The sequence below is a fragment of the Sturnira hondurensis genome, unplaced genomic scaffold (assembly GCF_014824575.4).
Source record: "Sturnira hondurensis isolate 20B ecotype Veracruz unplaced genomic scaffold, ASM1482457v3 Scaffold0002039, whole genome shotgun sequence".
Taxonomy (NCBI): Eukaryota; Metazoa; Chordata; class Mammalia; order Chiroptera; family Phyllostomidae; genus Sturnira; species Sturnira hondurensis.
Window position 1 is genome coordinate 771,084 of NW_028074670.1, and position 14,037 is coordinate 785,120.

Here is a 14,037-nt window from a genome sequence, read left to right on the forward strand (position 1 = left end):
GGCGACTCAGCTCCCCTACAGCCCAGATTTGGAGCTCTGTGACTTCTGGCTTTTCCCCAAACTAAAATCACCTTCAAAAGGGAAGAGGTTTCAGACTGTCAATGTGATTCAGGAAAATACAATGGTGCAGTTGATGGCGACTGGGAGAACTGTGTGAGGTCCAAGGTGCCTACTTTGAAGGCAACTGAGGCATCATTGTCCTGTGTACAATGTTTCTTGTATCTTGTGTCTTCTTCAATAAATGTCTATTTTTCATATTGCATGGCTGGATAGGTTCTGGACAGATTGTGTGTGTGTGTGTGTGTGTGTGTGACACATAGACACAGACAATAGTATGGTGATAGCCAGAGGGAAAGGAAGGTGTGGGGAAGTGGAAGTGGGCAAAGGGGGGATAAATGGGGGCAAAAACAGACTTGACTTTGGGCAGCGAACACAGAATGCAGTGTGCAGATGACGTTTTACTGAGTTGTACACTTGAAATCTGTATTAACCAATGGTACCCCCAATAAATTCCATTTAAAAAAGATAGCATAGAAAAAGGGTCTATTGCCAAAAAACCCACCCTATATGCATATGTACACACATACACATCCACTGCCATGGAGATATACATTTTATGAAGAAAATAATAGAGAAGAATTAGGAATTAGAGCCTGAATAAGGGGCTCTTCTAGCAAGAGTGGTCAGGGTAGATCTCATCTACAGGGTGGCTTTTTGCCCACTAAAAGGCAAGTACATGGAAGTGAATTGATCCTCATGATGGTCTGGGGAAGCCCTTTCCTGCAGAGAAACAGGAGAGGCTCCCAGGAAGCTGAGCTCTCTGGGTGAGAGAATCAGCTGGAGCTAGAGCAGAGGGGATTGACAGGACGATGACAGAGGTATGTGGACAAACAAGCAGGGACCAATCATGTGGGCTCATGCGAGCTCAGGTGGGCCATGGTGAGAACTCTGGTTGTTATTCTGGGTGTGATGTGAAGCCATTAGAGTTCTGGTAGGGGCCTGGAGTGACACAGTGGGTCTTTGACCCCTGCTCATGGCCAGGTGGACATTTCACTGTAGGGGGTGAGAACAGGGGCAGGGTGACCAGTTAAGGGTTATTGCAGTACTCTGGGGGAGAGAGCTTGCAGTGGATTTCAGAGAATAGAACCAAAGCCAGTAGCTATGAGTTTGCATGGAGGCAGATTTGGGCATAGAATGAGTAGGGTATTTTAACGTTCAGGGCTGACTGACAATATTGGGCTTCAAGGGTAATGATTCCATGCAGTTGCTAAGGTTGAGTGTGATCCCCAGTTCAGAGTGAGAAAGCCGCAGGCATCTCAGGAACCTCCTACCCCACCAGTCAGTCCCCTCTGTTGGGTCCCATACAGGTTTCAGAACCTGTCACAGGATACAGGACACAGGCCTGTGTCTCAGCCTCTGGAAACACACTTCACAGTGGTTAAGAACAGAGAACAGAGAGATCTGGCTTCTAACATGGCTAAATTTCTTAGTAGCTATGTGACTTTAGGTAAGATTTGTCTCTCAGGGCCTCTGGTTTTTTGCATGAGAAATAAAAATCAGTGGCCCTTAAAGGGTTGTTGTGAGGATTAAAAGATTAATAAGGTACATCTCTGACAGCTTTAACAGATATAGAACAAGCTTTCAATATTGGTTATGTAAAACTCCTGACAGGGAGATGGTGGAATGTTCCCAATCAGATGTGCACGAGGTGTGGTTCATGTAGTTGGTGAATCGAGACAGTCACACCTCTGTCCTCAAGGCAGTCCGGAAGAAACTTCTCCTCATAGCAATGCATTTGGACTTGGCTGTATTTCATCACGGTTGTTTCTTGACACATGAACTGCTTTGGTTTGTCTGGGACCCCAGAATGGCCACACCTGTGTTGCCACACAGTCACTCACTGACACCTCACAGGATTTCTATGCCAGACCAGCTTTCTTGACAAAGTGGGCACACCCAGAACCAGGAAATGACCCTCTTGCCCATTAAAAGGCCCAGGAGCCCTAGACAGCCAGTGTAGTCTGACATTGGCCCAGGGATAAGAGCGTCTCTTGGAACAAAGGTAACTTCTGCTGCTCAGAAGCCATGTGTTGGGCACCTTCTTTCACTGCTCTGTGTCGCGTCCTGAGGAACCTCTGGGGCTGAGGGGCCTGGGGTGTAAGGCGCAGGGCGTCAGAGGAGCTGGGGCCGCCCCCACGAGCATAGCTGGCTGCTCACTCCCTCCTCGGGATAACAGTAGAGTCAGACACCGAGGGCTCTGAGGCAGGGAGAGTGCTGAACACCTGGTTCGCACGGTGGGGAGTCTGTGGTTTGGGGGGGAACTGTCCTGGTTCCCCAACTCAAAGTCCAGAGAGATGCTGTCTCACTGTGAAACATCTAATGGAGCCAGTGGATGTCTATGGATCCTTAGAGATGGTTGTTTGGATGGGCAATGGGGGAGATGGGCGTTAGAGAGACAGGCTTGCTGACAGTTATTTTGAATGTTCAAGCTTGAAGTCAGGGTAATTGGTGACTTACCAGCTATGGAGGCCTAAATAAAGAAGAATACACACTCTCCCCTCCTCCTCTAAACTTAGAAATGTGTTGTCCTGGAAGGTGGCTGGGGGATGCTCTGGAATCCCCTGGCAATCCCAGGTGTGATGGGCAGAGGGCACCCCCAGGCCATCACAGCATGGACAGCCAAGACCATCCAGTCACAACAGAGAAGGGAGCTTCCATCTGGGGTTCTCTGGTCTTGAGGTTTGCTCTTCCCATCCTTAGTCTCAAATGTGCACCAAGGACAGGATTTCAGGGCATCCTCCTCCAGATAATTTTTACACAGATTTATTCAGGTGGATGGGAGAGCAACGAATAACATGCTTTTCTTCCTTCCTTCCTCCACAAGATCAGCTGCTGACAACCTCCTGGCAACCACCTACTCTACCTTGTCCTCTTTACAGAAAGCCCTCAAGCCAACATGGCAACCATACAAAGTAAGTGGCAAATTACAAACCCGCTTAGCAGTCTCTGTCCAGCCTCCCCAAGGACAATAGGGCATAAGGGCCCCTTCCATTTGCTCAGTTACAGTTGTATTTGCTCAAATGCTCATATCATGAAACCTACACTTTTGTTTTTGTCTTATTATGTATATTTAGAATTATTTACTTATTTTGATAGAGGGGGCAAAGGAAAAAACAAACTACATACTGATGACCCATTGAAATATTTTTGGTTCTTTTTAGTACCCAGAAACTATCACTCAGAGAAGAACAAGTTACTGACACCCCTAGAAAATCCCTTGGGATTGTGCATGCATGTACATCCTTTCAGACACTTAAAAATTTTTTTTCTTCTTTTATTTTAAAAATATTTATTTATTTATTTTTAGAGAGAGGGGAAGGGAAGGAGAAAGAGAGTTAGAAAAACATCAGTGTGTGGTTGCCTCTCATGTGGACACCACTGGGGACCTGGCCTACAACCCAGGCATGTGCCCTGACTGGGAATCTAACCAGCGACCCTTTGGTTTGCAGCCCATGCTCAATCCACTGAGCTACACCAGCCAGGCTTTTAGACACTTTGATGCACAAACCAGCCCCTGCCTTGGTTCCCCTCCCTTCCTCCTTAGAGCCATTTTCTCAGAATAGAGAGCCTACCCTAGACATTCAGAAGGCAGCACAGTCGCCTCCCCTAGTCTGAGGGAGGTACGTTTCAAGATCCCCAGTAGATGCCTAAAACCATAGATGGTGCTGAACCCTGCACGTACCATGTTTCCTCTCATACGTGCACGACTTTTCACAAGAAACCCTTTACAGCTGCTCTTTGGCTTATCCGAATTGCCAGCATCACCACTCTTGTGCTTTGGGGCCACAAGTAAGTAAAACAAGGGTGACTGGAACAAAGCACTGTGGTACCACAATAGCAGATTTGATGACCCAGAGGGCTATCAAGTGATTGCATGGATGGGGAATGGACATGGCATGGACATACTGGACAAAGGGATGATTCCCATGACAGGAGGGATGGAGGGGATGGTGCAAGATTCTGTCACACCACATAGAATGGTATGCAATTTAAAACTTATGAATTGCTTATTTCTGCAAATTTCCATTTAATATTTTTGGGCCACAGTTGACTGTGGGTGACTGAAATCACAGGAACTGAGACAGTGGATGAGGGGGACCACTGTATTAGAGGGTGCAGCTGAGCCCCTGAAGTTTATAATAACTTCATGTGTGTTTTGTGCTTTTTGCTGTCATCTGGCAGGTCGGAACACTCCAGAATTCTATACTATTCGTGATTCTCACCAGATGGTGTGGGTCCTGAAGGGAAACTCTTTAATCACAGTTCCTTCTAGCAGCAATGTCAAACCTGGTGAGTGACAATGGAGCCACTGTTACCTTTTCAAACAAATCCTCATCCAAGGATGTGTCTTATTGATTTGAGGGAGAGAGAATCAATGGGGTGTCGAACCCACAAATTTTAGGTGCCAGGGAGGATGCTCCAAATGGCTGAGCCACACAGCCAGGGCCACTGTTGCCTCTTAAAGGGCCATCAGCTCCACTGGGGATGAGGCTGAGCTTGTATGAGCCTGGTTGTAGCCTCTCCTACTTTTGGGCACCAGCTCAGTGTCCACAGGAGGGGCAAGAAATGGCAAGTTGGTTCCCACCCATGAAGGAAATCCTGTACCTAGAAACAGGTGTGAGAGGTCGGCAGCTCTCCTTACCCAAAGAAAATGTCTTCTGATAAGAGGGGATGGTTCATTCAGTCAGCAGCTGACCTTCTCCTTGAAGCTTTTCCTTTAAATTTCAACCATTGCTACCATGTCCTCAGATTGAACACTTTCACATTCCACCATCAAACCTGCACCTTTTCCTAACTTGGTGTCCTCTTCCCTAGGAAATCAGAGAATATTTCTTTCTCCCATCAAAAATCAATTCACCTCATATAAATTATGCCTCAGTAAAGCTGGGGGGGGGGAGTCTAACTCAGCTCGTTCCCTTTGCCTAGGACTTCAGTGTTTGATCCCATCTCTGTGTTCCCTACATATCCCACCTTTCTCTGTCTATTGGATCCTTTCTGACACTGAAAAACATGCTCTGATACAGTATTTCCAAGCTTAATAAATTCTAAATAGCTTCTCTTGATACCCACATTTCTTCCGACTGTTGTTCTGTTTTCCTATACACAATGTGCCATCCTATATAACAGCCATGGCCAAATTCCACAGAGGAGCCGACTACACGACCTGTCTCCATGTCACCTCCTCCTCACGCTCACCTCAAACACTTTCACGTCTAAACTGACCCTTGACCTCTCCCCTTGAGCTCCTCTTCCCAAGATCACCCAATACATTCCTCTGTGCTCGCATCCGGTTCTTCAGCCACAGTCAGCACGACTACTAACTCTTCCTTTCTTGAACACTCTCCATCTTCTCATTCCGTAAGAACATTCTCTTGCGGTCCATATCCTCCTTTCTGACTCCACTTTCTCTGGAAAATGTCCCAGTGCTGGAAACCCTCTGAGCTCAGTATGCAGCCGCTCTGTCATGAGTGAAGGGACTGCAAGCAGGTCTCGGGTTGATAAGTCACCTCTGTCACTCTGCCATTTATGCTTTCAACCCAGATGAACATTTCATGCCTGTTCAGTGTCCTTTTGGACACCTCTAACTTTGTCTATTCCGAGTGAAGCTACAGATCTGACTTCTCAGAACGGCTGACACACTCACTCTTCCCCATCTCTGTCACCACCATGGTCCTATCAGCTTGAGCCGGGAGCAGGGGAACCCTTGACTCCTCCATTTCTTTGGTCTCTAGCCAGTCCATCAGCAAAGACTGATGAGCCTACGTGCACAGCAGGCCTTATTTCTACGATTATGACCTCTCATCTGGACTCCAGCCACTGCTTCCTCACTGCCCTCCCTCCCTCCGCATTTGTGCAGCCTCTAACTTGTTCTCCACCAGGATTCATGAGTGACCCTCTTCCTGTGTTAATTGAGGAGTATCATTCCCATGTGTTTGTGATTTGGTGGTGGGAAATGAAGGTACACAGAAGGCAGGGAGATCTCAGCCTCCCCAGTCTTCTTTGAGGCCTTTAACTTAACAAGCTCTTTTTCCACCTGTGGCCTTGACCATTCCTTTCGCTGTAATACTCTCCCTCCAAACTCCCTCCCCCACCCTCTATCCATTTCCTCATTTACTAGCTTCCTCTTAGCTTTAAGGTCCCAGATTGACTTTGCCTCTGCAGAAAGATCTTCACTGATTTTTCCCACTAAATTTGGCCTCTCTTCTACTGTCCCAGGCTTTGGTCACTTCCCCCAGAGCAGATATTACAATTTATTGTGGTTCTGGCCATTTCTCTGCTTACAGTTTTCATTTCTTTTTCTGTGGGGTCCATGACAAAGTCTGCCTTGTTCTGAGTGGATTTTCAAGAAAGTGTTGAGTGGATAAACTCCCTGCTCCCTGCCCAAAAGGAGCCCCCTGCCTGGGCTTCTGGGCTCAATTGGCCAGGAATAAATTCAGCTGATAATGACGTAAATTCAGCTGATTTACCCATGTGACTGCAACTTACATAAGATCAAGTTGATTTCTTTCCCATGTGAAAGAAGCCTGAGCAGGCAAGCTGAGGCCAGTGTGGTGAGTCCATGATGCCTTAGCAATCTCAAGGCCACCTCAACTCTCATCTAATTGTAGGAAGAAGATACAGGGTATAAAGGAGGAGCTCCTCCCAGCCAAGCTGGCTCCCCTTGAAGAACATTCTGGAAATCCCACAGAGCACTTCCACCTGTAGCTCATGGGCGACGACTTAAGCATATGGTCAAAGTTAGCTGCAAGTGTGGTGGGGAATTTTATTTTTATTTTTGGGAAGCCATGTGCCCTGATGACAGCTGGGTTCTGATAGTAAGGAAGAAAAAGGGAAATGAGTTTCTAATTACAACGGAGGGTTTTTACCACGTGTCCAGTTGGAGGAGTGCCCTGGGGTAGGTCTGGCCAAAGGAATAGCCCGGTGTTAGGCAGGCCCAGACTTTCTGCTGCCTGGGGCCTGACATCTGTTTCCATTTCCAGTCGTTATTTCCTCACTCCCATGCAAAGACACAAATGTCCATGTTGAAGGAAAGGGCAACCTGATATACTTGGGAATCATGGACACGGATCTCTGTTTGTTCTGTGCAGAAATTGAGGACCAGCCTACTTTGCAGCTTAAGGTGAGTGGTCGTACTACTAGCTAATGAAACAGAGTGCTATCTGATGAGTACTATGAGACAGACCTTTTGTTTCATTGACTGTGTCACTGAATAAAAATAACATTGTTTCAATCCTGGATTATTCGGTATAAGGAAGCCTGACTTGGCTGATCCCCAAATCAATACATGCTACCTCTGGAATGGTCGTAACACGTATTCCACTCTCGTAGTACCCTCTGAACGCCAGAGAGGACTCCCACAAGATGGGTGCTTCAGAAAGCCTAGGACTGGCAGCTTCTCTACTCCCTATCCTCTTTAACTGCCTTCCAGAAGTCCTTTGAGATGTTGGGATGCTCCCATGCAAGCAAAGCCCACCATACTCAGAGGAGACAAGGGGAGAATGTTAGTCTGGATCATGTGGATTTCATACCTGTGGTCCCTGCACGGAAAGCAGCATTAGGGGTCATGATGGATGCTGCAATGTGTAAACCCATTAGAACCTGGGAATCTCGTGAGCCTGGCCCAGACCTGCAGATGGGTGCCTAACAGGAGCACCTACGAGATAATTAACCCCACTCTGTTCTCAGGGAAGTGGGTGTTGTCTCGAAGAATCAGAAGCACCTGGTTTTGGGAACCAGCATGCTGCCTATCCTGACACCTGGCATCCTCCTCTTGTCCCTCCCTTTGGGGAAAGCTGTCACTCCCAAGGCTGAATTAGTTTAGCTCCCTCCTCCCAGTAATCCTGTCTAATAGGCCTCTTTCCTGCTCCTAGGAGAAAAAGATAATGGACCTGTACAGGGAGGATGAAGCGCAGGTGCCCTTTCTCTTTCTGCACAGCACAGAGGGCTCCACCTCCACCTTCCAGTCGGCCGCCTACCCCAGCTGGTTCATAGCCACTTCCTCTGAGGTGGGACAGCCTGTCATCCTCACCGAAGAGAGGGGCAAAACTTACAATACCAACTTCTTTTTCAGTTCTGGGACGAGAGTTCAGTAAATCCCACCTGGGTTCGGGGTGGCCGATTCCGGGACAGAGGATCGCGCAGTCAGAGGTCATTGTAAGAGACACTGAGCACTGGTGTCCACCTCATGCTCAGCACCCAAAACCACTACCTCTAAACACGCACTGGCGCACTATGCCTGACACTTGAGTGTCACCCCAGTATGGACCCTGAGAGTCACTTTTCCTTCTTTCCTGATCTCATCCCACCATCTGCTTAGTGGCCAAGTACAGTTAAGTCAGCATCTCAAATGCTCCTCCTGACAACCCATGGCCCAGAGATGAGATTTCATGTAACTCTTTCAATAAAAATGGTTTTTATTAATTGTATGCATGTTCATTATAAATATTGTAATGTGTACTCCCAATGATAAATCTAAAGAGTAAGATAAATGCGAAATATAATTTTGCATATCAATAATCATGATGAATTTTTAATATCATTAGTTAATAATCTGACACATAATATATACTATACTCAAGATTAATTGTTTAACAATATGAATGCTGATCAATTCATGTTTCAAAGAATTACTTATATCAGTTTGAATTTTTTTTGGGCAGCTTCTCAGAACTCATGGTATTGTCCTTGTTTTTACTTCCAAAGAGGCTGGCAGTAGGAGGGCCCCTATGGGATGTTCTTATTATTATTCATATATTTTTTTAATTTTAGTAGAACATTCAATCTTTATGGGCAAGCTTTTAAGCCCATTGTCCACTTTGTGAGGGTTACTTCAGCTGAAGCCTACAGATGCACTTCACCAATCCCATATGAACCTGAGTGTGAGCATGACAGGCTCTTCCCTCAGGAAACCTTGCCCTTCTTTGCATGTGACAAGCAGGATTGTCAGGTTTTGCAGTGGGTATCTATTGCTAAGTTCAATTTCTTAGCCAAGTATAATCTGTTCCAAGACCTATCCCTCTGGCATTACCATCTGTTCCTTCACTGCCCATTAGTCTTTGGGATAATACCTTGAACCTAACCTTACACCCTGTTAGCCTACCTTTTTCTCAGTCGTTGCTGTGCTTTGAGAACTTGTAACCTGACTGCATGTCGTTTCGGCTGCACCAACCATCTCTCCCTGCTCTGGGGCACCTAGGACACCCGGAGAAGGAGACTTGCAGGGACCTGCTTGGCACTCACACGTGCACGGGAGCTGCTTCAGAGGAAACCTTCACCAAGGGGGGATGGGAGTGGGTGGGGAAATTCTGCCTCTTCGATCACTCGGGTGGATAATTCTGAGATGCATTCTATTTACATGATCCTCAGAGAGTCCCAGCAGGACTGCATCATAGTCTCCCATGGCAGTCTAAGCCCAAGAACACACCTTTGCATTGGCTTCCCTGCTTCAATTCCCCCAGCTCCCACTCCTGTTCCCTTGGGTCACTTCTCATCATCTTGCAGGCAAACCGTTTACTTAGGCTCTGCTTTCTGGTGTAAATCTAGGCTGAGACAGATTCAATCAAAGTGACTTCTTTTCTGTACCAGCTACTTGAAACACATTGGCTTTCTTCCCTCCACACCTTCTCTCGTGCAAACACCTCAAACACTTTCGTCCCTGTGTATCTCACCTACTCATGTCTCTCACATCCTACATCAGTCTGAAGTGTTTAGAGGCCTCTCCTTATCTCCCCCAACCACATGCAACATCTTATTTGCTTTGAAGTCCATAGCATTTTGCCTTAACATGCAATATTTCTTTTGCCAGACTTGGTGCTAGAGCTTTTCCCCCTTGTCTTGGCCCCTTGCTCTCTTCCTTTCAACCAAATTCTAGGTACACAGAGAGCAGAGATTGCATCTTTTAAGTCTATTAACCTCCTGTAGGTATGGGGGTAAATAGACTTACCTCTTATGTAACAGTTTCTCAAAAAATATTGGAAGTGCATTCTTTATTTTCAACAGACTGACAATCTACCCTTCAATGTGGCTTTTTCAATTTATATTCCCAACAATATGTTTATCCTTCTCTGCCCAAACTTACTTTTAAATTAAAAATCATTATTCATCCAATGTATAGAGAATAATATCTTGTTATTTTAATTTGTTTGCCTCTGATTACCAGTAGGCCATTCACTACTCAGTACATTCCAGTCTCTGCATCTAACTTCACCGAAACCTTTCTTTTGAGCATCACCAATGATGTCTCTGCTGCCAAATCCAATGGACATTCTGCCGCCCTTATCTTAGTCAGTGTTGGACACAGCCTGCTGCTCTTCCTCATTCTTACACTCACACCCAGTGGCTCTGTGGCCAGTCATCCCTCATTTCCCCCAACCCCAGTGGCTTTGGTCTCTCATTCCTCTTCTCTGGGTCCTCCTCATGTGACTTCAAAGGTTGAAGTTCCTCAGGGCTCATCTTCAAGTCCTCTTCTCCTCTATGCTGTCTCCCCAGATGACATTACTAGATCTCATGAATGGAACACAGTCCAGATGGCTGGTGACAGTTTGATCTGATCCAAGGCTCTTGTTGGAACACCAGTTTGTATTGTTTCCAAGCATGCAGATTTAATATGTCTTGAGTAGTGCCCTTGACCGTTGCCAAACATACCCAATTCCCACACCCAGTTTCTCAACACAGAAACTTAGGGCTCACCTTTGATTCCTCCTTTCCTGAAGCCCTATGTTCAACCCATCAAGCCTCTCTCTAAAAATGTTTACCTTCAAAATATTTCTCAACTCCGCCCATCTCTCTCCAATGTCCCTGCCACTCACCATTGCATGTAAGACAGCCATCATCACTCACCAGTCTGTAAGTCATCATCCTGGCTGGTGCCTCCATCTATGCCTCCAACTATCTGTTAAATCCGTTCTCCATGAGTCAGCCAGGATTATCTCCATAAGTGGAAATTCAACAGTGTCATTGTAATGTTTAGCCACCTCCAATGCTCCCATTTGCACAGAGAAAGAAATGCAAATTCCCTATCTCTGCCTCCAACACCTGTTCCAGCTCTTACTTTCCCTCCATTGCTATCTTCAGCCATGCTAATCCATCAGTTTCTTTTTCTTTATAACCCCAGAAACTTTGCATATGTCGTGCTTGTGTACATTTCTGTTACCTGTATTAGTTTCTCTTCATCACTTGCCTTTCTGGATTCTTTAAGTTATTTCTTCATATGTCACCTTCTCGAAGGCCTTCCATGCAGCTGTCCCCTCTCTACACTCTGACGTGTGGTCTTTAACAACCTTTGTCTTGTGGACTCTCAGCTTCATCTCCTCCCCTCAGGGAGAATGCTGGGCCCTGCCTAGGTTTCTCTTCCAGAGGATCACCATCCTCTCCTGGCTGATGCCCAGTCAGGTTTTATCTTTTTATTTTTGTAGATTCAGGTAGGAAGTTGAATTGGTTCTTGTTACCACATCTTTCTGGAAGCAGATGAACAGATACAGGAGTCTCAGATTAGCTCCTGGGTGATCCTGCACAAGCCAGGCTGTCAACGTGCCTGATGAACTAGTCTTCCCAGGACTTGACTGTGTGGCTGCAGAGATAACACACACAGACAGAGGCCTTACCAGAAGTACCAGAACAAAGTTCGGATGCAGGGGATAATTCCAACTGATGTTCATAGCACAGGATAGCTTCCTGGTCTAATATACCTAAACTCCATAAAATTGGTCCTGAATTAGGTATTGTAGAATATAACACACTGAATGACAAATATAAATTAATTTTTTGAATATGTATATGAAATTTAAGTTAACCATTAGAAGAATAAAAATAGAACTGTATGCCTCTGACACTTAGCAGAAAATAAAGTGACCCCCACCAAAAAAAGGAGAGAGAGAGAATAAGTCAAACAAAAAAAAATAAATGGAGCAAAACCAGAATTATGGGAGGCAGAAAACCTAAACTAAAATGACAAAATGAGCCCAAATATGTTAGTAATCCAAGTAAAAGGAAATATATTAAATTTATTGGTCAAAGTGGGACACTTTTAAAAAGCACATGTAAAGACAGATGGTTAATAATTGTGCTGAAATAACAAAAGTAATCCTAAACTTTTCCCAACAAACTGGGACATAATAAAAAGCAGACATTGGTTGGTAGAGATTAGGGGTTGGGGTGGAGGCCAGATGTGGCTATAAGGGGGGGGGGGTGTGGCAACGGAATACTTCTGTTTCTAGACTGCATGTTGTTGTACAAAACTATAGTTGGAGAATTCAACACTCCTTTCTCCATCATTACTAGAGCAAATAGACAGAAAATCAGGTACAAGAGACCTGAAAAGCACTGTCAACTGACTAGACCTGTTTGAAATTTATAGGGCAGCCTACCCCAAAGAGATAAATACACTTTCTTTTTCAGTGCACATAGAATAGTCACCAAGGTAAGTCATATTCTAAGCTGTAAAACATATCTCAATAAATGTAAAAGAATGGAGACTACACAATGTGTATTCTCAGACCACACCTGAGTTAACTAGAAATAAATAACACTTCAAAGCTTACTACAAACTATCCAGTAATCGAAATGGCCAGTGGAATGGAGTGCAGAGACCAGAAATCAGCCCACACATGTGGTCCCATGATTTTCACAAGAGTGCCATTCAATTGAAAAGGACAGCCTTTTTCACAAATGGGGTTGGGAAAACTAGCTGTCAACATGCAAAAGAATAAAACTGGACCCTTATCTAACTAACACCATGTACAAAAATTAAGTGAACATGGATCAAAGACCAGAATGTAAGAGCTACCCAATAAATCTCTTAGAAGAAGACCTAGGGGAAGAGCTTCATGTCATGGAGTTTGGCAAGGATTTCTTGGATATGCACAAAAGGACAAAAAAAAAAAAAGGAAAGGAAGCAGATAAATATGGCTACATCAAAGGACACTATTAAATGTCCTTTGAGTGAAAGAATGAAAAGCCTTCCAATAATTGGGCATTATATATCTGGTAAGATGTTAATATCCAGAATATATAAAGAACCCCTACAATTCAACAACAACAAAACAAACAACTCAATTCAAAGACAGGAAAAGGTTTGAACAGTCCTTTGAATTTCTCCAAAGAAGACACACAAATGGCCAATGAGAATTTGAAAAGATGCTCAACACACTAGTCATTAGGGAAGTACAAATCAAAACCACAATGAGAGACCATCTCACACTTGTCAGAACGGGGATTGAAAACAACAACAAAAAAGTGTTGGTGAGAATGTGGAGAAATTTGGGCCCTTGCGCATGGTTTGTGGGATTGTAAAATGCAGCCAGTATGGAAAACACTTATGTTGGCTCTTCAAAATATTAAATGTAGAATTACTATACAATCCAGCAATCCCAGTTCTGGGTGTACACCCAAAAAGACTGAAAACAGGGACTTAAACAGGTATTTAAATACCTATGTTCATAGCAGCACGATTCACAATAGCCACAAGGTGGAGCCAACTGAAGTATCTATTGATAAACAAAAGGAAAAATAAGGTATGGTCTATCCATACAATGGCATATTATTCAGCCTTATAAAGGCAGAAAATACATGTTACAACATGGATGAGGACATTTTGTCAAGTGAAATAAGCAAGTCACAAAAAATTATGCTGTATTATTCTACTTACATGAGGTACTTAGAGTAGTCGACTTCAGAGACAGATGTAGAATGTTGGGTGCTGGGGCCTGGGGGAGAGGGGTGAGGAGTTACTTTGAATGGGTTCAGAGTTTCTGTTTTGCCAAATAAAGGTTCTGGAGGTAGATGGTGGTGATGGCTGCACAATAATGTGAATGTACTTAACACCACCAAACTCTATTGTGTGTTACCACAATTAAATAGAAAAATAATAAAAAATTAGAAAAGACATATGTACTAACATCTATGTAACCATTATTATCAAACACACAGACACAAGATATTAATTAAAAAGGGAAAAAACAGTCCTCATTCCTGAGGAGC

At 44.6% G+C, this 14,037-nt stretch overlaps 1 protein-coding gene across 1 annotated transcript; it reads left to right on the plus strand.

Moving 5' to 3' along the window:
* The first annotated feature begins 2,021 nt into the window (after nt 1–2,021).
* LOC118982682 (interleukin-36 beta) lies at nt 2,022–8,437 on the plus strand. The gene is made up of 5 exons (XM_037039858.1): nt 2,022–2,062; nt 2,885–2,972; nt 4,243–4,350; nt 7,041–7,180; nt 7,932–8,437. Exons 2-5 carry the CDS (start codon nt 2,957–2,959, stop codon nt 8,151–8,153), a joined length of 486 nt encoding a protein of 161 aa, XP_036895753.1. The 5' UTR covers nt 2,022–2,062; nt 2,885–2,956; the 3' UTR covers nt 8,154–8,437.
* The last annotated feature ends 5,600 nt before the right edge of the window (nt 8,438–14,037 follow it).

Bases quoted from the DNA above. Each gene is read 5' to 3' on its own strand.
- LOC118982682 (XM_037039858.1), top strand. The intron at 4,351-7,040 runs GTGAGTGACAAT...TTCCATTTCCAG, and splicing joins TAGCAGCAATGTCAAACCTG to TCGTTATTTCCTCACTCCCA. The intron at 7,181-7,931 runs GTGAGTGGTCGT...TCCTGCTCCTAG, and splicing joins AGCCTACTTTGCAGCTTAAG to GAGAAAAAGATAATGGACCT.